This window comes from Diorhabda sublineata, chromosome X (genome assembly GCF_026230105.1).
Source record: "Diorhabda sublineata isolate icDioSubl1.1 chromosome X, icDioSubl1.1, whole genome shotgun sequence".
In the NCBI taxonomy this organism is placed as follows: domain Eukaryota; kingdom Metazoa; phylum Arthropoda; class Insecta; order Coleoptera; family Chrysomelidae; genus Diorhabda; species Diorhabda sublineata.
The window spans coordinates 18,831,919-18,858,457 of record NC_079485.1 but is presented as its reverse complement, the minus strand read 5'-3'; the positions used below and the strand labels follow the sequence as shown (position 1 = coordinate 18,858,457).

The window sequence follows — 26,539 nt, the reverse complement described above, 5'->3', positions numbered from 1 at the left end:
ATATATATATATATATATATATTTGGCAAGAACAATAAAAAAAGTTTCAGCAACAAACAAATTGATTTAAAAAATAATAAATTTGCATTAACTGCGTATCAAAAAGAGCACAACGAATAGAAAGTGTTTATGAATTAAAAACAACTCAGATTTATATAATATATTAAAGATAAGACTGGACTTATCTATGGAAATCCGGGTTGGTTGCAGTCCTCAACTGAATTCGTAGTTGTTGGAGTTGAGTTCAATTTGTTTGTTTGTGGTGTAGAGGGTTGAGTCCTTTGGATGTGGTTGAAACTCCAACCTGGCAGCTATAGAACTGCGGGAAAAAATAAAATGAGGAAGAAAACGGGAACTTAGATGGAAATTACTGAAAAGGAACGAGTAGAAAGAACAGATTTGAATAAAAGGAGCTTAAGTTGTAACAAAAACTGAATATTTTTTAAAGTATTACTAAACAGGAATCTGTTCTATTCTAGGGTTTTAATGTGTATATATAAAAAAACCAAATAAGAATGAGCTGATTTTACCATGTTTTTCAAGTCACTTTAAATAAATTCAGATTTCCGTAATATTTAACTTTCCTACTTTATATTTTATATTTATTTAGTTTTTTTATCAGTATTATTTTGAATCAGCTTATTTTTTTATAACTTGAGTCGTTAATCTATTTAATAGACATTAATTAGTAACTTTTATTTTATTATTTTTTTTTAAGTCTTTTAATGAATGTGTTCTAGACCTTTTTACGGCATGAAGTACATATTAACATAGAAAGGTAAGTATACTATAGATTCGCAATTACTCACACATTTTATAAAGACCGAAATAGGTCGAAACGTCAAAGAGACCTAAAATCAAGAAAATTTACATCTTTATTTTTTTATATGGATATAAAATTAATTGTATAAAAGACACGTCAAAAATTGACGGTTCAACCTACTTTGGCCCTTATCAAAATATGACTTGACATTGAAAATTTGCTATATATATGAGGTGAGGCGTAGAATTCCAAAACCAGCCAAGTCCATTTTTAAAAATTTTTCACAGCTGGCCGATAAAGGTCACATATTTTTGTGTTATCAGTGAACAGCTGATGTTACCTCTTCTTTTTTTTCTTTGCCACTTAGATACCAGTCCTCTAACAGCAATACAAAATTTTCGAGAAAAAAAAAATTAATTTACCTAAAAAAAATCTTCGAATTGGACTTGGCTGGTTTTGGAATTCTACGCCTCATATATTGATTAATAAATCACACAGAACATAAATATCAAAATAGAAATCTGTTTTTGTAACCATAATATTTTTTTTCCTTTTTTCTCAGTTGTTATTTCTCAAAATTAATTAAAAGCTATTAATTTTTGTAGTTGCATTCAAATTTATAAAATAGAACTATAGATTTTACTTGAATTGTTAACATTGACAGCTTTCTCGTTTCTATGAATAGTTTCTAAAAACTCTCTTTTTCTTGTATTTGATTCCATCTCCAGAATTATGTTGTTAAAGCAATTTTACTTTTTTTACCATATTGTTGGCATTTTAATCTGTTTTCTAAATACTAAGAAGTCTGTCCTATGTAAACAGCGTCACAATCATTACAAGGCACTTGATATATAATATTAATTCTTTCGTTTTTGGGTGTTTTTGATTTTAGTTTGGTTCAATATTTTGATAATGTGTCATGTCTTTTATGACTTATATTGATATATTTATTTCGTATTTAGATAGTTGGTGCGAGCATCTTCGTACATATGGAAAGGAAAAGTGTTTTACGTTTTGATGCTTAGTGTTTGTTTTGTTTCTTATTTGATTGTAGTATTTATTTATTCTTTTTTTGAATACATCATTTATCATTTCTTCTGGATTGTTATTTTCTTTTTTAATGGCTAAGCTTCTAAATTCAGGATTTGATGGTTGGATAGCTCTATCAGCTAAACTTATCATCACTGATTTTTTTGTAACATAGAATGAGAAAATTTAATTTAATTTTTGAAAAATAACAACTGAAAAAAATATTTTGCTTTTTTTGATTTCTATTTTTATATTCATATCAATCAATATAATTTTCCATGTGTATATATGTTAAGATATAAATATTTTTGTGGACTGTAAACACTTTATTATTTGAGGCAGCCATGATGGCGAGAGAGACTCATTCGCTCGCGTTTTAGTGTCACCGAACGTACGCTTTGACATACCGACCGCCGTAAAAGGACATTGTTTGATCTTTCAATAAAAAAATAAGCATACAATAAAAATTCAGAAAAACTATCAATTTTCAAAACGATACAAATAAAAACTTGACATATAAACAAAAATATATATAACTTGCTCAATTGAATTGCATTTTTGAAGACCTTAGCCATATTAATGCTTTGTTTAAAATGATGACTGTTAATAGGGGAAGCACACATATACGATTAATTGCTCGTTTCACTCTTCCTGGTCGCACTTTTATAGTTACTACTCTAAAAATGTTATCACTACCACGATAAAGTTCTATGACACGTCCTAACTCCCATTGAAGGACTGGTGCATTATCGTCCTTTATAAGGACCAACAATCTTATCTTTACGATTTCTTCACAGAGTCCTGTTTGGAGCTTCCCTAAATATTATATCTGATACTTCTTCCAATAGTGTTGGAAATGATTGTGCGGCCAATTAAAATATGAGCTGCTGTTAGTGCTGAATAATCTCCAGGATCCTTTGTCAATGGACACAAAGGCCGAGAATTCAAAATATCCCAGGGATGGCCAATCTCTTGGGATCCGTGGTCTACTCCACATAAAAAATCGAAGGCGGTCTACCAATGGTAGAGCTAAATCAAGTAACATGTCCGTTACATACAGTTTATATTTATATACATTATATAAATAATCAAAGTATATATCAAAAAGTGACCATCCCATTCACTTCGTTTAGTTGAAATAGCTAAATCATTAATTATCGCGAATTTGTCCAATATATCTTTGTTATTGCATAGCCATTTGCAGAGCTGAAAACCCGATTTGTTTGATATATTTTTTTAAATCTACAAAAGTTTTTCCTCCGTATCTGCGCCTGGTCATCCATATAGCAGTCTTATTTTATTATTTTAGTAATGAACGAATTACCCTTATTTGTTCAGCTGTATCAATAAATATTTTACACCAGAATATTTTTTGATAATTCCTATCATTTTCAGGACAGAGGATTTGACGTTACATTTCATTTAAATCCCCCCCGTCATTTTTAAATCAATATTCTTACTCAATAATTTTTCTAGTAAGTAAAAGCATTACAAAGCTATGTGGCGAACAAATGCTTAGTTGAAAATAGATTTTTTAAATAGTATTTTAACAATATATCTGCCGCTCTCATTTTCACTTTTTGTTTATTCAAAAAAATATTCTTATGTGAATCAATTGTTATATTCCCTGCAGTTCTCCATCCTAATAATTTTGAAGAATTGAAAATGTATTCTTTTTATGCCAAAGAGCCTTTTGACCTGTCTTAGAATGGACCAAAATATTTCAAATTTTAGCAAAATATCAATTTCTTGTGATACTTTAAACTTAAGATCAAACATTTCGATAGAAACAGGAATTTTTAATTTATCTTTATTAAATGTAAACAAGGGTAGATTATCAGTGATTATATTAATAACTAGATAATTAATTTCTCTTTTAAAAATATTATTAACATTTGCAACATTCAGGTTGTTCACATAAGCTAAATTTTGTTCAATACCTTTTAACTGTATGTTTTCTACTTTTTAATGACAATTTCAATTTTCTAGATAGATTTTCTGTAATGAAATTGCTTGCGACCCACTATCTAATAGAGCACTACATTTTAAATACTCATTATTCACCTTTATTTGAACGATTACCATTGAAAACAAAACTTGTGAACAACTATACGGTGTGACAATCTCGCTCATTCTAGAATGCACTTCAATCGTTTCTACGTTATACATAATTTGGTGAAACGAAGATAGAGAAAAATTTAACGTTTCAATCTGTTGCGGTCTTTTTTAAAATATGACTTGACATTGACAATTTGCGAATTTATCTTAATTAATACATCACCCATATCATGAATATAAAAATCAAAATAGAAAACTATTTCAACATAAAAAATTAAATTATATATATATATATATATATATATATATATATATATATAATTTCTTAGACCTTTTGATATATTAATGCATCTAAATGTTTTTGATTTTAGGTCTCTTCTGTTTCAAAATTAGTTTTTTTTTATATTTTTGAGATGTAAATACTAACTAACTTTTTGATTAGATTTGCAATTATTCAGTACAAATAATAATATCCAACGGTGATAAATGAACAAATGTTTTATTAATAAAAAAATTAAAAAATTATTCAAAAAATTAAAATAAAATTAAAAAACGTAACAATACTTCTGAAAATAACAGTACAAAAATAAAAATCACTTCTAAATTTTTAAGTAGGCTTTTAAGAAGGGCTTAACCGATGCTATCATAATCTAATACTTCAGTAAATTGAATGCGTTCTCTTCGTAAATCAATGGGTTTTTTCAGAATATAGAAAATTTCTTCTAGTGTAACCTCGGCAGAGTCTTCGACATTGGGGTATACAAAAAAATTACCCATTTTCACCGAATATTTTTTTCTTAGGAACGTCACGAAATATGTGTGTTCTTCAACGTTAATGATCTTGCCCACAAAATTGAGATGTCTTTTTTGTCTGACGAACCGCACAAGAACGTATTGCCCTATACTGAAACGTGTTGTGGGACTAGGAATGGAAGGTTCAGTAAGCGTATTTGGTTGTATATCACAATCGTTTTCGTTATCAGTCTCGTCATTGTTGCTACTTTCATTAATACTTTCATCTTCTGAAGAATTTTCTTTTTCAATCCGATTCAGTTCTCCTGATTCTATTTCATCTTCTCCGTCACTGTCTCCAGGTAAAGTTACACTTCGTCCTGGCAATATATTTAGTCTTTTACCTCTTGGTTTTCTGGTTTTGTTTGGTGGAGGTGTTAGATTTTCTTTTATTAAATCGACAAAACTTTGAGACCAAGCATCAGTGTCATTACCAGTGTCACTTTTGTAGTCGGGGAGTTTTTTTAACACCCTCTCTCTATCCAGTGGATATATTCCAGCCGATGCGAATCCCGCTGTAATATTGTCCTTTGACCGTAAGCCCAGTTTTTCGAAAGTCTCGCCTAATAAACGCGGAAAATCGCTTTTTTGAAAAACTCCTCTATTGGATGATTTCCAACGTCGTAAAACAGCTCTCCACTCGCCTTTTAGTGGTCTGAAGAACGCAACATCAAGTGGCTGGTGAGTAGAATTAGGTGGTAATAATATAAAATGAATATCATTTTCTCTGCACTCTTTTATGACATATGACGATATATGACTAGACAGGTTGTCACAGATTAAAACTTTTTTGCCTTCAAATTTTGACAAATACAGCACAGCCACTTTTAGGAACCAGTCTTCAAAACAAAACTGGTCGAACCAGCCACTTTTGCTGCGATTGTTCACTGCACCGGGAGGACCATTTTCGATCCATGTAGGGTACAAATGCTGAGCTTTGTAAACAATATATGGCGGAAGAATTTTCCCAGAAGCAGATCCAGCTACCATAACAGACACACTGGTTTTGGAACTACCCATTACAATGTCACAGTGTTTACTTCCTCTTTTTGTGACAACCCTGATCTTTCCAGGGTCGTCTGAAAAATTTGTCTCGTCGTAGTTAACTATTTGTTCACAAGGGATATTTTCCAGGGCTACTTGCAGTTCATCAAAGTATGCATTAACGACTTCTGACGTCACTTCGGCTCGAGCTCTTCTGATATTACTGGCCAATCTCACACTAATTCAGCATGCCGTTGTAAAAAAAGTTTGGCCTATTCCACTCCAGGTAGATTATTTTTAAAAATAGAAACAGTTGTTCCTTGTCTATCTAAATAATGCTTCACTAGTTATCTTATGTCAATAATTTGTAAAGGAAAATTCCATTTTGCTGCTGTTGAAATCCCGTCGGCTAATGTGTTCTGTTCTTCACTTAAAGCTGTTTGCCCACCATATCGTTGAGTGCATTTAATGCCTTTAACATGATTATATAACGTAGATTTTGGAACGCTAAACATTTCGGCGGCCGCTCTTAGAGTCATTTTTCTTTTTTTTACAGCTTCCACAGCCTTAACCATCGATTCAGGTTTATAATTTTGGTAAGGCTTTGTTCCAAGCGGTCTTTTATACTTGCGCACCATTGTCCAACTTCACGCTGTAAGAGGTACATAGTACGGCCCTGTTTCTCAATCAACGTTAAAAATGTGACCTTCAACACTTATTGTTGGTTAAATACATATCAAAGACTTTGCTGATAAAATTTCATGCATGAACTATTATAGAATAATTTTCCCCAGCAGTTTTAAAATAAGTGTTTTAAAATTGACAAATTTTATAACAATATGTATTTCAGAATTTTTTTTTTCATAACTTACCGAATGCGTCCACACATAACCACGTTCTTACAAAGCCTGATGTGTATGGTTAACGCTGCAACCAATCACGCAACGAGACAATGTATCTCTCTGATTGCCTAGATATATATATATATATATATATATATATATATATATATATATATAAATATATTTTAAATAGGTATATATATACATATATATATACATATATATATATATATATATATATATATATATATATATATATATATATATATATATATATATATATATATATATGTGTGTGTGTGTGTGTGTGTGTGTGTAAATTAAATAAATTTTAACGCAGCTTTATTTTATAGGGAACTAAGAAATTTTTATCTACAGATATATTTAAAGTAACTGACTCAGATAATTCACCTGGGCAATTGATTTACACTATATTGAAGTGTGGAGATGGCTATTTTGAAAATGCAAATCAGCCTGGTGCTAAAATAAATTCTTTTACTCAAGATGAAGTAAATGGAGGACTGATTCTTTATTATGACAAAAGTTCAAACAAAAATACATCTTACATAACTATGCAAGTGTCTGATGGTGTTGAAACAAGCCCAGTATATCGTTTGAGAGTAGCTATTTCCCCCCAATATTGGAGAATGGAAAGAAATACTGGTTTGATATTATTACATCAAAGTTCAGCAATTATAACCCCATACAACTTGAGTTTCACATCAAATGTTGCTATACCAGATTATCTTGTATATTTTAGTATTGTGAAAAATCCCACTTATGGTATCATAGAAATAGAAAAGACTGGAAACTCTTGGGAAAACTCCGATTCTTTCACTGGAAGCGATTTAAAGCAGCACAGAGTACGTTACAGACATATATCAGCAAAACCGGATTTTGATGAATTTCAAGTAAGTACTAAAATTTGAAGTTATACATATATTGACTTCATTTACTTAGAATTAGATTTAATTTGTAATGTTATCTACCCATAATTTTGTGTTCAAATAGCTCTTACCAAAATAGTAATTATACTCTCTCGAATGCACTTCTTAATTGTTCTATTCAAGGAAAAGTACTTATTGATCAGAAATGCTAAGAGAAAGGTTACATTCAAATAGAGTGTGACGCCGTCCAATCATTTATAGAGTGTGAGTTTAAGAAGAGGATCACCAAGTTACTATGTAAAATTAATGAAAGGACCTCGAATTACCATTTCCATTAGAGGCTGTATACATAACCTACGACTTTTTTGGATTATGGAGATGAAAAAACTGATATACAACAATAAGACTAGACAATAAGAAACGTGAGTGATCCAACTGTGACTGACTTGCTTCAAGATATAATTTTGAGCAAAAAGTTGATGAATACGAAATAGATTTTTACGATAACTTCTCGTATGACCTCCTAAATATTTAAACATGAAGTGCAAGGTGCTTCCTCAATGCAGACTGAAAAAAAAGTGTGAGCACATTCAATGGATTAAATGCGTGTTATCGAATAATTGCCATAGCTTTTATGACAATTTGCTGCTCTAAGAATGATCCTATGAAGAATAGCGAAGTTAAGTTGCTAAAAAATTGGTGTTGCACTTGACTTATGCTTATTATAATATCCCGTATTATAACATTTTTTTAAGTTCGTATATATTCCAATAAATCGTCTTAATTGGATATAAAAAATATCTAGCAAAAAATTGTATCTGTTAATTAATGTTCAAATTGTGACATAAAAAGAAGTGTTGTGATCTTCTAATATACTGATATAAAATGCTTATACATACAGTTATGGGTTATAGTGAAACATTTTTTTTCAGTTTATTACGATGGACAAAACAATACTCTATACATTTCGTATAATATTTGCAAGATGCACACTACAAAAATTGAAGCTAAAAAATATGCATTTAAAAGAAGAGTGGGAAACAAGGATATCGATAAATGATTTTGCGTTTGAAACAAAACCACCGAAACCCCCAACATCGATACAGTATGTTTTAGTTGAACCTCCACGATATGGTTATTTGTTTTCAGCAGAGTCAAAGTACAAACTAAAATCTTGTGATACATTCACTCAAGAAGATATAATTTCTCATAATGTTCGATATAAAATGTATCAAAAACCTTATTCTCAAGTAGAAGATGCTTTCATCTTCATTGTTTTATCACCTGGTTGTAATAATGTTACTTCAAATTTGACAATAATATATATTCCGTCAAAAGATGACCAAACTAAAGTAACTGTCAAATTGAAACCTTTGCAAGTTGAAGAAGGAACTTCAATACTAATAGATCAATCACATTTATCTTTTCAAGCTCAATTTTTATCAAATGTAACTTTTAACATTACAGAGAATCCGAGGCATGGTTTTTTACAGAAAACAGTAAACGATTTTAAAGCAAACTATACAAAATACTTCACATCTGAGGATATAAAAGACAATATGATATCTTACATCCATGACAACTCGGAAACTAAAACTGATTCCTTTACATTCATGGCATTATCTCTAAGTGATGAAGTATTTCAATACGTAGGAAATTTATCAATAAAAGTTATATTGAAAAACGACAACAGTCCTGTGAGAGTCATTGATAAAGTTTTTCACGTTGTTGTTGGAGGAGAAAAATTATTCACAGGAAAGGATTTAAAATATGTTGATTCCGATTTAGATACACCCCCTTCTGCAATTGTTTACACTTGCAGAGATTTTTCAAATGGATATTTTTATAACACAGCTAATTCAAATATTAAGATAACAGAATTTACACAAGATGACTTGGATAATAACAGAATTACATTCAAACATAAGGGTCCTGAGTTCGGCAAAGTAAGACTTTGGGTGACAGATGGTCAGTTTCACGTCAATGGGATTTTAGAAATCCAAGCTTCAGCTCCATTTATCCATGTTAGCATGAAAAAAAAAATAATTGTGGAACAAGGAAGAATAGTGACTATTACTAGTGATCATCTATCATATTCAACAAATCTTTATGCTTATGATAAAGATGTCTTGTATGAAATTGTTAACAAACCCATTTTTGGAAAAATTGTTTTATCCAAAACACTAAAGGTAAGTTATATTCTTCACCATCTTAAAAATTAGGTATACGCTACTTCATGTTAATTTTTAATGCACCTCTATACTCTTTCGAATAACTATGTATTCATCACCGGAAAATTAATTAATCGAGAAATCGCGGCGTTACAACTTTGGGGATTCAGAAAACAACTGTCAAAATGACAACTTCATATTCACGTTCGTTTTCATTTTGAAAAATGTTTTTCCTATCCAATAAGTTCAAGATTTTATAACAATAATTCACAATTTCGAGAATTATTGGTTGCAAAATTTATTGTTTTCCTATAATCACGTACCACAAAGATCAATTTGATGTAACAGATGAAAAATTAGATATAAAAAAAGAACAGCATCTTATAATCCATTCTATTTTCAGTAAGATTGAAGATAGAACATCAACTAATAAATTGGTTTACATAGTTTATGAATTATTTTGCTTAAATTGTGACAAACAATACATTGTTCAATCTGAAATGGTGTTTCCCAAAGTGGTAGATTTGACAGGGGTCTATATAAATTTTCTAAATCTAATCTAAAAGAATACTTCACCAATCGGATTGTTCTCACAAAGGGGAAGCAAATTATATCCTGACAGAAGTTCGCGTGCCGAACGCGTTTTTTATGAATGCCATTCTAAGGATTACCTGCCAAAGTATTAACAGAAAATAATTACAAAAAACGCCTATTCTTAGAAACAACATATATTGCACAATTCATAAGATCAGCGATTTCATAAAAAAACTGATTCAAAATACCTCAGTTTAATCGGTGAATATCTTTTAGATTTCAAAAAATCAAATTCTATAAAAATTCAACGACATTCGTAACGACATAACCTAACATTATCTATGAAAATTCAACGTCATTTATAACGAGCAAAACTAATTTGATGTTAATGATTATTATACAAAATGTTGTATTAATGACTAAAGTGTACTCATATGTTATACATATTGTATTCCTAGCTTTAGAATATTTATTCATCTTGGGGAACTAAAATTATGAGTATGGAGTATAAAAACATGAGCATAGTACCTATATATAAACAAATTGAAGAAAGAAATGACGTTGAGTTTTTTTTCTAAAATGGATAGATATGTATATTATACACTAATGTTTTCAAATCAGTTTTCTGCACCTAGTTATTTTCTGTTGTTAATACTTTGACAGCTCTATAATCCATAGAATGGCCCTCATAAAATAAGAGTTCAGGGTATAATTTGCTGTGACTTTTGAGAGATTTAATCCCATTGGTGAGTGATCTTTTAGATTGACCAAAATTTCATAAACCTACTTCAAGTTAGACCAATTGTGGCATAAATAAACATTCCAATTGAACCTCTCACTTTTTAGTTGAATGAAATATTGATAAAAATGTATAACTATAACAATTAGGAATACATTGACAAAACTTCTAAAGACGTTTTTGTCTAACAGCTCTTCGACAGAAATGGGTGATATAAGTAAAAACTGCAAACTCTGTTAAAATTAGTTACATTTTTAATAATATATATTTTTCTTACAATAATAAAATTTATCATAAACACCAATATATTCTGTACTAGCAAGTTATGTAATGGATTACATTTTGCTCTTTGTTATTTGTTTTACCAATCTTTATTGAAATGTTCATTGTTGACATAATTTTATTTGTAACGAAGTCTTTGTCAGCTATATTATGAGCGGTTACTTGTTGGGAACGTGGCAATGAAACACCAAACTTTTTAAATCGTTTTAATGACATAATAAAAAATTAAATTAAACGTCTCACACGTTTCAACTTGAATATTGATTTTTGAATCACATGAATTTAATAATTTTTTAAAGGAAACATTTCATCATTTTTAATATTGTTTTACTTTTGTATGTATTTTTACATTGTACTTTGACCATAATTTCAGTCCCCGATGGTGAATACATAAGTATTCGAAATCTTGGAATATATATTAAAAAGAGTACAATTTGGATTTGCTAAAATTCCACTCCTAAGGTTATATGTTCGAAAAGGTTTCCACCGTCACGATTGAAAGCTGAAAACAATGGATAAAAAGATTGAAATAGAAATAAATAAAATGTGCTCACCATGGAGAACACCGTGGACACAAACACTATCATTACTGGTTTTGAGCCTACTGTTGGCGGTGTTCTCGATTCAGCAGATTTTCTTTTATTTCTATCTCAAGCATTTTTATTTATTTTTCTGTCAGCTTCCAATGGCTTCTTAGTTCACTTGTCACTATCCCCATGTTGTCACTATGATACCAAATTGTTAACTAACTCCAGCAGTTGCTGGAGCCTCATTTTATATAGTATTCTAGAATCTTCAAATCCTGGAAATTAGTAATTTTCCGTAAACATGCAAAAGACCTTAGAATCGCCTTTCTAAAAACAGGTCACAAAAAATACACTGTAAATAAGATAAGATGGACACTCTTGCATCCACCAAACTTTAGCTTTGATTTATTTATTAGAATAGGACTTGCTACATGGTATATATGAGTGAACGAGTTCGTAACATTAAAATCAGTAAACTGTATAATAATCGAAAAACTTACATCATTGCCTGGATATTGTGTCTAAGAAAAGTTACTGTTTTGTACTATTTATATCATCTCCACATCGTTTCAGCAAAGTATCTCTCAGGATATGAAAATAATGAAACTACACAATTGCATAATAACCAAGAGTATAAATGACTGAACTACAAATTTCCAAAATCAAACTGTCCAGAAGATCAAAGTATTCACACACTGTATTATTTTCATTTAAATAGCAATTACAATTTTTGTCATTGATTCAATCGGTTGTTATCAAGCAGCTACTTGCAATTTTGAGTTTAACTTCAACTTTAATTTTAAGGGTATCAAAAATTTCACTCAAGATGACTTGAATAAAGGTTATATAAGTTATTTGAACGAACACTTGGGAGTTAGTGCAGATGAAATTGGTATGAAAGTAGTATGTAAAGATGCTGTAAATATAGCGCAACTTGGCATTTGGATGTTACCATCATATTATTGGGAACTATTAGAAATCAAAACTTTGAAAAAATTATCCGTCGAAGAATCAACAAGTGTATTAATCACAAAAAAGACTTTGGAAGTAAGTATTTGAAACTCTTTTGGTTTCTCACACCCCAGGTATTCATGATCACTATCATAAATTTTGATTCATTCTTGTTTATTATAGCGTCAAGTTTTCTGATTTGTTAAAACCATATTTTTCCCTATTACCATCATAAACAGCAGTGGACTTAAACTATCTCCCTATTCGATGATGTTTTTCACATTCAACTGTTTTTCATTGGGCTTAAAGTTCGAGTTATATTTTCTTCGTTTTCATCTTCTCAATATATTGCTTATAAAATCTCGTCGAAATTCCATTTCATGTAAATTTATCTGTAAATAATAATTTTATGAGTGATAAATTATTTTAGGTTTTCCAACGGAACGTTCCTCCATCATCAATAACTTACCATATTGTCCAAATGTCAGAGTATGGTTATCTGACAATCTTATCGGATGTTAAAAATAACGAAGAACCCGTAAATGTGGTATCATTTACACAAGACTTGTTGAATGAAAACAAAATATTGTACATTCAATCTGTAATGAATCAAACTAAAGATAAAATAACCTTCAATGTAACAAATGGCGTAGTTTGGAATAACAATTTACAGTTAGATATAGAAATAATTCCTGAAAGACTATTCTTAGGATCTACAAATCTTATTGTGAATGAAGGTGGATCTGCTGTTTTGACTATCTCCCACCTATTTGTATTGACTGATTATTATAAGTCAAGAGTAAGTTCTTATTCAATTAAAGAAAATGTAAAACACGGCTGTATACAACTGTACAAAAGATGCTTAAAGACAAAAAGCTTCACTGTCAAAGAATTGCAAGCTGGTGTAGTTCAGTATCTTAATGATGGCACAGAAAATAGCAGTGATCAATTGGTGATTGTAGGAGAGACTGACAAGAAAAAAACCAGCTATCCACTAAATATAAATATAATTGTTTTTCCAGTAAACGACCAAAAGCCAAAGTTGGTCAATAATACAGGGTTAACTATGTGGGAAGGAGGAGTGGAACATATAACCAATGATATGCTAGGTAAATTTAAGATTATTGTTGTTAGTTTTCTAATAACTCCAGAAAAAATATTAACCACGAAAACCAATATAAATTCATTCCTATCGATTCAACATAAATAATAACATCAACATAAGGTTTAATTAAAATTTCATCTTTATGAAGTGTATTTATCATTTTTAATGTGTACTCGTCTAATCTTGTTTATTTTTCCTACGCCTTAGCAGAAACAACTAGTTTCCACAACGTAGACTTCATAACTTTTATTTATTTTTGTCAAAATAGGTGCTCCTCAGTTATTATACAAAGCTGTAGTATTTGTGATAATTTAAATGTCTAACTATATTTCCTTACTTTAAATAGAACTTTGCTATTAAGTATGATTTCAAAAGGTGCAATACCTGTTTATTGATTTTACTGAAAAATTTTTCAGCGGCTGTCGATGATGATAGGCCTAAACAAATCTTAAAATATCAAATCAAAATGTGCTGGTCTGGTACTATTGCTCTAAAGTCAGATACTACTACTCAGCTCAATCATTTCTCTCAAGACATGATTGACAAACGTTTAATAGTTTTTCATCATTACAGTAAGTTTTACCAATAAATTGTTTGTATATGTTTATAAAAAAAAATATTTTAGATGGTACTGGAGGAAAATTCAAATTTAACATAACAGATGGTATACATACCACTAAAGACTACATATTTCACATAAAAACTAAACCAGTCGAGTTGCAACTAATAAACAGTCCCCTTCATATATTTCCATTACAGAAAAAATATTTAACATCAAACCACTTGCTAACAATTGTATCAGATTCTCACAGAAAAATAGAATATGACATCATAGAACCGCCAAGTTTAGGAAGACTAATGATGGAATCAGAACAAGTTGGAGTATTCAAAGTTGTTTCGAGTTTTTCCCAGGAAGATTTAAATACTAGTAAAGTCTTTTATGAGCATACACATCCATTTTCTGATTTGTACGCAAACGATTCTTTTGTTTTCAATGTTAAGACTCATTTAGCACCGAAACTCTTTGAACAGGTAAGATACTCTGCAAAATATTTAGCTTAACAAATTTCAACTGCTCTGTAAAATTTGTAGGCACATTAATTATGTGCTCTTAAATCAACAGAAATATAAGTATTCCATTCAAAAAAGACAGTAGAGTTTTAAATAAATATAAATTATTGACACACTATGTTTCTCAAGTTGGATTCTTCAACAAAACAAGTTTTTATGTGATGTAATAACCCATGTGTCGGTTATTGATTAAATAGATTTTTTTGTTTTACTGTAATTCTATATATTTATACTATTTCAAGATTCATATTTAAAATTATGTTGAAAAATTTTTAGTTAAGATGTAACTTTTTGATAATAATTGAATGCACACGTGTCAACTATCCAATCGCATTTATTTGCAGATTTTATAGTGCAGATGAAATTTGTCAAACTATTTGTGAGAATTACTAAAAATATTGTGTTTTAGGTTTTTAGAATCGATATTTCTGTATCATCAGGTGGACTTGATGCGTATGTAAACATTCCTAAACTATCAGTCGATGAAGGTGGTACCATAACAATTCGTCTAAACTTGTCAGGAGTAATAATGTTTTTAGAAAATCATGCTGGTCTTCGTTCTCCAATAATTCACTCATCAGTTATGACTCCTCTACATGGTCAAGTCTATTCTCAACAAAATAGAAATTTGAGTACATTTACTCAATTACAATTAGAGTCCGGACAAGTTTATTATGAACATGATCATTCTGATACCTTAGGAGACAACGTACATTTTTCTTTATATTTAATTCCTGGTCCTATAATGTTATGTAACATCACTGTACCTATAATAGTAAATCCTGTTAATGATCAACCGTTTACTCTAGTTACTCCAGCTCCAAATTTAATAGTGGTACAAGGGGAAAAACGTACTATTACTAAACATGATTTGGCCACAGAAGATGCTGATACTCCACCTTCAAAATTAAAATATGATGTAATATCAGGACCTTCACATGGTAAATTAATGTTAGAAAATATTTCTGTGACTTCTTTTACCCAAGCTGATATTGATAACAATAAAATAGTTTATTTACATGACGGAGGAATTTTGAAAGATTCATTCCATTTTAGAATATGGGACGGAAAATTTAGACCCGATTTTACTGTATTCAATATCATTGTTGCTCCTATAAATATTAGCATAAAAGCTGGCATGCCTGTATCTTTACTACAAGGATCTTACAATGTAATCCTATCTGAACAACAATTTTTTGTATATACAAATGCCGATAAACACAAGATTGAGTTTACTTTGAAAAGACCTCCAAAACATGGTCTGTTATATAAAGGAAATCAAGCAAATTTAACATTCTTTTCTTATGCAGATTTGATTAACAATAAAGTCATGTACCTTCAAACAGATATGAGTGTAACAAATGACAGTTTTGAAGTCAATGGAGCAATTTGTTTGGGAAACAATTCATTTGGAGACAGTATTGAGGTATTTATCAAAGTAAAGCCATTTATGCATATTCACAATTTTACTGTTAAAACTGGAGAAACAAATAGATTGACCCTTAATTCCTTGGATGCTTCACCATTAGCAAAACTAACCAACGGCAATCCTCGATATACCATCCTATCGTTTCCTGTTTGTGGCGAAGTAAGAAAAATAATAAGGAGTTCTGGTGAAAAAAGAAACATTCTCGATACTTTAATTTCGAGTTTTAGTCATGAAGATATTCAGAGTGGCCTCATATTTTTTGTAGTCCGTGATCTTGAAGTACCAAGATATGGTTTAAAAGATCAGTTAAGATTTGTTTTATCTGCCAACATTGTTCAACCAGCGGTTGGGGAACTGAAAATAATGGTTAAATCTTCTTTGGATGACGATATTTCACCAACCCTTACAGGGCCAAGTGATCCAGCAAGTCATGAGGGTGGTCTTTATGTAGCAAATCCTAATATAACAAAAGACTATCTATTAATTGGTAAGTATTTGCAGTTATATTATATTTTTGCATTTATATTTCTACTAAATTGGAAAATCGCGAATATCTCAATTCACTTTGTTTATTGGCTTCTGAAATGTAACTAACTGACAAGAATTTTGATTTCAAAAAATAAACCATCACTTCTGTCTTACCCCATATTTAATTATTCTTAGGCAAACTAATCTACCTATTTAGCTACTAACAACATTGTAATGAAATTTGTATGAATATGTTTTGGAAGCTCATACATCCCATGAATTTATTTTTATATTTGACTCTCATTTATCCGTGTTTTCGTGATGAGACTCGTATACCGAGCTATTTATCGACGCCCGCACAGATAACCGCTCTCTATGCGATTGAAATATCAACTTTGTTAATCAAAATGTACTCAAATTTTGGATACACCGAGTGTTTAGGAAAATCTAATACAACTGTTATGCGTTATACAGAAAAGTTTTCTAAAAGAAACTTAACAAGTAAAAATACATTCAGAGCTATTGAACGACGTTGTCAAGAAACTAGGAATGTGAGAACACCAGAAAAATGACTTCTAACCTGAGAACAAGAACCAACTTGATATCAGTTTGAGAAGGAGATGAATGTATTTCACATATTTTTTTGTATTTTTGTATAAATTAGTGAAACGATTTCAGAAGCATCTATAAATTTTATTATTTCTTTTGTGTATTTAATGTTATCAATATGTTTTGAATTCGTTTAGCAATGGAAAGGATTGAACGTTATTATTTTTTAATGATATAATCAGTTAGTTTTTCGACAAAAAAATAAATCAAATAACCATTCATCATTACTAAATTCTAATACTGGTTTTTGCTCATTTATAACATATCTTCACCTTCTGTAGTACCTTCTCGACTTTAACATTTCTTAAGTTATTTAGAATGATTCATTTACGTCACGAACGATTATTACAAGTTGAGCTGTATCTGATATCTGTAATTTCGGCAATGCTAAATAAAACTGTTGGAAATCTTGAATGCGATCGTGTAGATTTACAATAATTTGGTTTGAAATGTCATTAATTCAACCACTGTTTTTCAGGATATACTTATATTTGAAAATAGTTTATTTTTATCTCCTTTGCTACAGCTTCCAAATATTCTTCCACAATTTCATAATCCGAAAATATTTTTATTTTTGTGCATTCAAAAATGAGACAGTCTAGCTTGCTTTAACAATATTTGATGGTTGCTGTAATGGTGGACTAAACATTTATTAATTGTGAATTAAATTCCCTGAGCTTCGATTGTTTCACTATCAAATTACAATTAATAAGTTTTGTTTCACAATACCTTTCAACGTTATATTTCTTTAATATTGAGATTTACACCGAAAATTAAACGTGACGTTCAGAAACACTGATCTAAATCTCGTTCTGGGATAGGATTCTTGATCAGCTAATGTAAATATTTGGTAAATCTCGCGGTTCGCAAAACTTTCCCTGGCCTAATAATACTAATTCTGAAAATAATATCTACCTATTTATACATCTTTATTATATATAAAAAGATCAGTTATGAATTGTCTAGATTTGAGATCTATTTGAAACTAATATTTCATCAAAATAGACCTTAAATCAAGACCATTCATCACGGAAAACATATAAAAATGTCTAAGATGGAAAAAGAAATGAACTACATGTCTATTGAAAAGTACTAATTTATAATTATTATAAAACATATAACCAAGAACATGGACTATGCTACATTATAAAAGAAAAATTTTTTAAAAAGTTTATCTGAATTTTATATTGTTTTTTATTAGTGAGTTTTGTTTGATGACTAAATGTGAATTATATTGGTATATGATGAGTATTGAAATATTCTAAAAGTTTTCTATTTAATGAGTTTTTAAATTGTTCTGTCAATCTTCTATTATTTCTTTTTTTCAGTGAGTATGGCCGTAGGAGTAGTAGTTTTGGGAATAGCAGTAATTGTGGTAATTAAATGTCGATCAGTAAATAATAATATGGATAAAGAAGAACACTGCGTTCAGCCTATACCATTACCCCGTCCACCTGATAGACTTATGACGTCATCTCCATCCTTAAGAGACTCTATTCCAGATGAATATCCACAGGAATTTGCTTCTGAATTCACAACGTCTTTTGCACCAGATTTTTCTTCAGATTTCACTCCAGTTTTTACAACTGATTTTACACCAGAACTATCAACTGAATTCACTTCAGAATTTTCGTCTGATTTCACACCTTCCTTAAGTGCTCTACCGCATTGCAAAGTTACTCCATTAGGTAGAATCGAAATAGATTCTCCTCATATGTTCTATCCGTATGGAATAGATGATCAAATGGATAATTGGAGTGAAGTACCTGATGTCCCAGAGATACCAGAGCCAATGCCTTGTCCTTCCAATAGCAGTATTCTATTGCGTAAAAATCAATATTGGGTTTAAACTATTTTTTATTCAGCTTATTTCAGAAAAATGTTATGTTATTAAAAATAACAAAGATAAGAACTGATTCAATAACTTCCGGGAGTTATTTAATTATTGAAAGTATAAATATATCATTCAAAATTTAAACTAGACTCATCCTTAAAATAAAACTGATTTTGATTAAAATTATTGTCGATCTGCATCTTGATATTAATTAAAAAATCCTAATGAGTATATCAGAATGCTTTACTGAATGTACTCCAATAATAACTTTAAATTTACTAAAATTCATACCTGAAATAATGACGAATGGACGAAATGGACATAACCTAAAAAATAAAATAATAATTTGAAAAAGTGTTATAAAGATAAACAGAGTTCAAAATTGGCTAAAAAAATTCCCATATGATTGAAAATTGATCTCGTTTGCTAAACGATTTCTTGTTAAAATTAGGGAATTAGGAATTCAATCTATATTTACAATAAAAGTAACCTATTTAACATATTCAATATGCAATTGTAATTTAATTGAACGAAACTTTATCCTTCATACGTTCATATTCTTTGATTCCAAATATGAATTTTAGTGACCGCTTCTCTTCATTAGTTGGACAAATACTATTGTTTTATATTGGTATCTATGCTTGGAAGCATTCAAATGAAGAATAACCAGCAAATTTTATTTCCACCTGACAATATTCAAAATAACGTATATAGTATGCAGTATGTTCCGAAACTGATAGAAATGAAAGAGTCTATACTATTGATTTGTCAAAATAATTTTATATTCTTCACCACTTACCTGAACATCCAGACGAATTATGGCATAGCACTGCAGAATCTTCTATTTTCATCATCATATATATAATACTCATGTTTTTTACTCGTGCACTATTTTTATAATTTCTGTCACATAAATAACTTGAGATTCTTGATAAACAGATTAATTATGTCAATTCAGTTATTTCATGTCCAATTTATTTTATACTATTGAATATTTTAGGCATTTTTCCATTGTATATCATTTCAAAAAGTGTGATATAAAACATGTTTTTCACAGATAATGCTGATAGTGCACGCGCATTACATATACCATTTTGAAATATTAGTATATTTCTTTTAGGAAAGAACTAGCTCTATAATAATTATTTAGTAATAAAAAACTAATGGAAAGGACTTCATCGACTTTTAGTCGTCAAAAAGAAAAAAGCTTTGTATATGGTTCATTCTTCAAAATGCATACTGCATTAAGATTGTACATGATTCTAGATTTGAAAGGACAGAATAGTTCGATTCGACTCCAATACTAATGCATTTTATAATCAAATGAAAAATATTGTAGAACTGCCAGTAAATTAGTGAAGTAGTCTCACAACGAAAAACCAATATGACAGACAGGGATTTTCGAGAGAAACATCCATCAAATGAATGACTTGTTTTTCATTTAGAAAATTTTTTATCATTACTAATTTAGATTATTTTATAAATCAAATAGGTTTGTCGCCTTGTCTCAAAATGTATTTGAATTCTACGTGAGATCTGAAAAATATAGTGAGTCGATGTTGTAAAAATTCAGTTCTTGTTCTATGACTTTATCGTCAGCAATTTCGAGGTATCTTCATTGATATATAGTATTAAAATCTGGTTTCATAATAGTAGGCACAAAATTCAGTCACTTATAATTAACAATTATATATGGCAACGTTGCTTTTATTATGATTTATGTCAGTAGAATATAATTACCATAAAGTAGGAAGAGACGTATCGCTCAGGTCATCGTTAACATTCTTTTTCCTCACTTGAAAGTCCATATCAGGTTAATAGGATTCAAATTACGGTGATAACGATGCAGGTGGTATACAATTATGTTCCTCTTACGAGGAAAACCTTCCAATGAAATATTGTCAACATCAATTTCCAAATCATGTCAAAATTTTGAGACAGACTTGATTTAGTCGGATGTTATCTGAATAATATTTTTTTTGCGATTTCCGTATAAACTTCTCTCTGAATAACGGAATTGATTTCACAATCAATATGAAAGCGTTTTATTTCTCTGGTTTCTATCTTTTAAAGATATACATTATCTATCTCATTAACCATCATATTGGAATTTATTTCACAAAACCCACAATACACGTTGAAATAAAATTTTTTTCTCCTGCTGAAAGATTCGAACGACGATGTTTACTACTTTCCACCTTCCATATTACTTTAAACAAAACTATGTAGTGCATAGCAAGTTTGTAATACATAGATAAAACAACGTGAATTGCGACTGTTTCGGAAAGTACTGTCTCCGTTTAATATAGTGCTACACGAATTACATGCTTTTTAGAAAATTGCTGTAACTGCACTTCCATGTATGCTAATTAAAAACGTAATAATGGGCAATTTTTTATAATAAATTTTGAATTACAAATTCCTACTTGCATTACCTGGTAATACTAATAAGACCCTTTACCTTTTTTGTAGCATAATATTCAAACTTATTTTATTTGAATCAATCTAACAACACAACAGTAAGTAAGTCCTAAGTACCTAGTGTATGCGAAAATCTATAATATTCAATATTCGTACAAGGATTCATATATCAGGAACAATTCACTGGACGACACAAAGATTGGGAGTTATTACAATTATATTATGTTTTATACAACAATAACAAAAATAAAAGCAAAACACTACCTTATATTTATACCTAATAATTCAATTGTAGTAAGTTTTCTTGCAACAATTTATAAAATTGAATACACACCAATGGAAGGCCCTTAAATGTCACCATCAATTCTAAGAATTTAGTGCTTACTATTTTGAAATCATACTGTAGTAATTATTATTTTTTCATAAAATTCTCTGGCTTTTTGTGTTTTGTTAATAAAGATAAACTACGAATCGTGCAAGCAAACGTTAAAACATATATTTACGTTTTTAATTACGATAGAATAAACAACTGTTTCTTTTAACTTTACTAATACGTTCTTTTATAAGGTGCATTGCAGTTAAAAACTGAATTAGTATTTGAAATTCATTAAGATATGAATTTCTTATTTAAAAATTATTCAGACACTGACATGTAGAGATGTATGTGTAATGAGTGAATTAGTGCCGGGATTGAACTTATTGAATAATTACATGATGTAATTTTTTCAATAGTTATATATTTGATTGATGGTATTGATGATATATATTGGAACGAAGTCATTGCCAAGTAGTTCATGATTTTTTTTGTAACAAAATTTAACACCGAAGTGGACTCTATTTAATATGTGTTAACCAAAATGAAAGACACCACAATTCTCAGTTAAATAATGGAAGAAATCTTTATTTAATTTAATATTTTTACATTGTACTTTGAAGCTCAGATACATACACTTGTTTTATTTCACAAAATTAGGAATTATACCACAATCCCACTACGAAAACGCTCATGAACTAGCTGGCAAAGTATATGACTAGTATATATATATATATATATATATATATATATATATATATATATATATATATACATTTATTTTACTATCTCGCGAATTTGTTTAACTTAATTTTAGACTTATATTTTAGTTAATAAAACCTACTAATTATGATTATCAAAATTACATTACTTAATTTTAAATTGTGGCCTTATAAGTAATTCAGATACACAGGGTCTTCACAAAAAGAACTTCCAAAAACCTGGTAGGAATTTAGGGAAAAAACTTATGACTTAAGGTCACAATTATTTGTCTACTATATTTTCGCCCTCATATGCAACGAACTTATTGTGTGCCTAATAGTTTTAGATGTTAATCTTCAATCATTAGATATATTATTGATTAAAATTAGGTTTTTAAAAGTTATTTAAATTTTATTGTACTTTCTAAAATTATATTGTAGGTTGTGTTTGATTGCTATTAAATTGTTGGTATACATTTCCTCTTCTATTCAGAGGAATTGAACAAAAATACGACGAATATGAATAATATATCTGTTAAATTATTTGCCTATTAAAAGTTCACTTTTTTAAAACTATTGTTTAAGTAGTAGTTAATACTTATTCATCTTATATTAGAAAATATTAGATCTTGTCATATTGTGCCATACTGTTAGAATATCTTGTCCCTATCTGAAATCTACTGAACCGTAAAATATAGTAATGTAATTTTGTATTGAATGAGAATTCTATAAACTTCAGAAATGTATTGTTTATAGTTGCAATGTCTTACATGTTTGTAAAATAAAAATAATTTTGAAAAAACAAATTTTAACTTCTTAAGTTCCCACAAGCATTCAGATTAATTTAGGAAATGTTACAACGACGTTCCAACAGTTAGAATAACAAGTTTAAGGCTAACATGTGTAACAATATCTCGAACTACCGAAATTATCCTTCTACATGTAGGTGAAGCTAAATCAGTTTAATTTGCACTTAAACTAAAAAGTTTGACATATTAAAATAATTGAATTTTTTCTATTCGCCACTTAAATTATTTGACAAAAAATGAATCGTCTTTTGGTCATCGAAACATACCAAATTTTCGTTTTCTAACAATCAAATTTTTAAAATGGAAAATTGGGAAATAATCAACATAATATGTCTAAACTAATGTCAAATTTTTTATATATTGAAAAACTGCATAGTCAGCAACTCCCAAAGAACAATGCGCCATTAGCTGCAACGAGGTAACAATTTTTTAATACACAAGGACTTTTCGGAAACTATAATCCGGGTTCCGGAGACCGTGGATTGAGTAGATCACCGATCAGCTAATTGCGGATGCTAAGGGGGGAATGGACGTTCGTTACGATTATTATAGAACGGAGTGAGCCAATCAGCAATTTAACGCATGCGATAATGAATTCCACATCCAGCGCGTTGCCTGAACGTGAGCGTCATGAAAGTGCCAAACATAATATCGTTCAGTTTGTATTTTGATGTTAGGTCTACTATTTGTGTATTGAAAAATGAGTGCTATAGTATATAAAAATAACAATTGCCGTCATAGCTGATCTAGAAATAAATCCTCAGTCTCACTAACTCACCTCAGTATATAATATATATCATATGAATAACTTATGAAATTAATGGAAGTTTTTAGGTGAAATTGATATTTTTATGAGTGAATAAATACAATTTTCAAAAAATTAATTTATTATTTTTTCCGTCAAATCTTCTCTCCGGTATTGTTGTTTACCAAATAATAACTAAACTTATATTTTCGACGCAGTTGGCATGACGTACGTAATATGTCTACTAGGTTCACATGATAACGGAAATGGAAGGGATGCGTCGAAATCATTCCAAAAATAGAAAATCGCAATAAAAACATTTATTTCTAACATATTTAATTTGATTCAAAAAGGATGATTAGAAACTGAATCACAGTAACTTTTTATTATAACTGACTGATTTTCATTCAAATCTTATTTCAATAACTTTTTCACGTAAAAGTTCATGACGCACATTTCGCTCCGCATTTAATCCGCTTAATGTGAACATAGTGGGCCAGATAATTTCGTAACAAAAGATGCTTTGATGTGCTGATTGGCTCTCTCCGTTCCACAATAGTCGTGACGCACGTCCACTCCGCAACATTTGATTGAGCCGTAACCCAGAACGAGATTATTGATCACAGTTTCAAATTAAAAAAAGATCTAAAAAAACTTTTGGTTTTGATTACTTTTTTGTGCGTTAATTCTTTCATGATATTTATTTAGTTGTATAATAGATTCTCCTCATAAGAATATATAATATTGACTATATTTTTGCATTGTTGCTGATGTTAGCGATTATTTTCAGAAAATACCTAATTTACACAGTAAATTTTTAAGTTTCAATGTCTACATAGGCATGGCAACCATAATTAAATGTTTTTATACTTTTCTACCTTTATGTTTATTATTAAGATAGTGTTTGGTAGCAACCGGTTAGTTAATTGCATTTCTCTGTAGTTGTCACTATTGGTGCTCTAAATGGTAACTGATTCCTTAGCGATAGTGCATTACTCTGTAAGATAAAATATTTTTATTCTTAACAACAACGATATACTATAGCAGTAAATTATTAACCAAAGCGGGCAAAATTGAGTTGAAATACCAGGTAGAACATGTGTACCAGACTATGTACTCTTTTCTAATCATGTCATCCCTGCCCAAGTAAAATCTTTTGACTATCATTTTGGACGCTGCAGAAAGCAATTTCACCAATTTCAATTGTCATCTCAGCACGTTCTAGTATTAATAAAAATTATGATTAGCTAATCAGACAACGATACAATTGAATTGCACATTAATTAATTGAACTTAATTGTTGTATTTTATACTATCAGATCAGTTAAAATCTATCAATTTTATTTATTCTTCTCTAAATCTATAGATTCACACGTAAACAAACGAATATTTATTGAACGGATAAAAATTTTGTACGTTTTGTTATAAATAATAAAAAGCTGATTGAATAAAAATGTTGGGTTATTTCTATATTTTGATTTAGCACACGCCAAAAAAATGTACTTAAAATTGAATACAGAATACGAAACGGGTCGAATTATTTTACTTTACTCATAGAAATATCCCACTCGATCTATCCTAACAAAATCATATTTGATATACTGATACAGTGTGGATAGTTATAAAACTGAAAATCGACTATTGACACAAATGAATAGTAAATAACTTCTTACACTATCTTATTGGAAAAATTTGGTATCCGAATGATTCTGGATAAAGTAATGGAAAATGTAGAATAAATATAAGCAGCAATCTAAGTATTATCATTTTTTAACAAATTCACTTCTTCAATATATATATATATATATATATATATATATATATATATATATATATATATATATATATATATGTATATGTATATATATATTTCTTCAATTTCTTAGACCTTTTGATATATTAATACATCTAAATGATTGCATTACTGCTGTACCAAAGAATCAAATTGAAAACATAAGTAAAAAATTCAATTCTTATCATGAAAAACTTCAATTCACAATCGAGGTTGAGCAAAATAATAGAATCAATTTTCTTGATGTCGCATTATATAAAAATAACAATAACATAAGAACAGAATGGTATATGAATCCAACTTGGTCCTATTTAAACTTCAAATTGTTTCATCCTATGTCACAAAAAAGATCAGTGGTAATAAGTTTGGCTGATAGATCTATCAAACTATCAGATCCTGAATTTAGATGCTTAGCTATTCAAAAAGCAAAAACTGCATTGAAAGAAAATAATTATCCGGAAAAAATGATAAATAACATATTCAAGAAAAGGATAAACAGATACTACAATCAATTTAAAAACAAAACAACAAAACATAAAACATTTTTCCTTACCATTTGTACAAGGACTTTCCCAACAATTATCGAATTATTTCATTAAATATGATATTAGTATAAGTCATAGAGGATATAATACATTATCCAAGTATTTCATTGAAGTACAATCTAAAACACCAAAAAACAA

General features: G+C 29.5%; 1 protein-coding gene across 1 annotated transcript in view; it reads left to right on the top strand.

The window, feature by feature from the left end:
- The window catches only part of LOC130451495 (chondroitin sulfate proteoglycan 4), a 32,662-nt gene extending 9,392 nt beyond the window's left edge, over positions 1 to 23,270 (top strand). The window contains exons 5-12 of the mRNA XM_056790535.1: positions 6,822 to 7,379; positions 8,288 to 9,544; positions 12,413 to 12,655; positions 12,990 to 13,668; positions 14,081 to 14,236; positions 14,290 to 14,696; positions 15,145 to 16,651; positions 18,570 to 23,270. Coding sequence (XP_056646513.1) covers positions 6,822 to 7,379; positions 8,288 to 9,544; positions 12,413 to 12,655; positions 12,990 to 13,668; positions 14,081 to 14,236; positions 14,290 to 14,696; positions 15,145 to 16,651; positions 18,570 to 19,090 — 5,328 coding nt within the window. The 3' untranslated portion in view covers positions 19,091 to 23,270. The remainder of the gene's footprint in view (positions 1 to 6,821; positions 7,380 to 8,287; positions 9,545 to 12,412; positions 12,656 to 12,989; positions 13,669 to 14,080; positions 14,237 to 14,289; positions 14,697 to 15,144; positions 16,652 to 18,569) is intronic.
- The last annotated feature ends 3,269 nt before the right edge of the window (positions 23,271 to 26,539 follow it).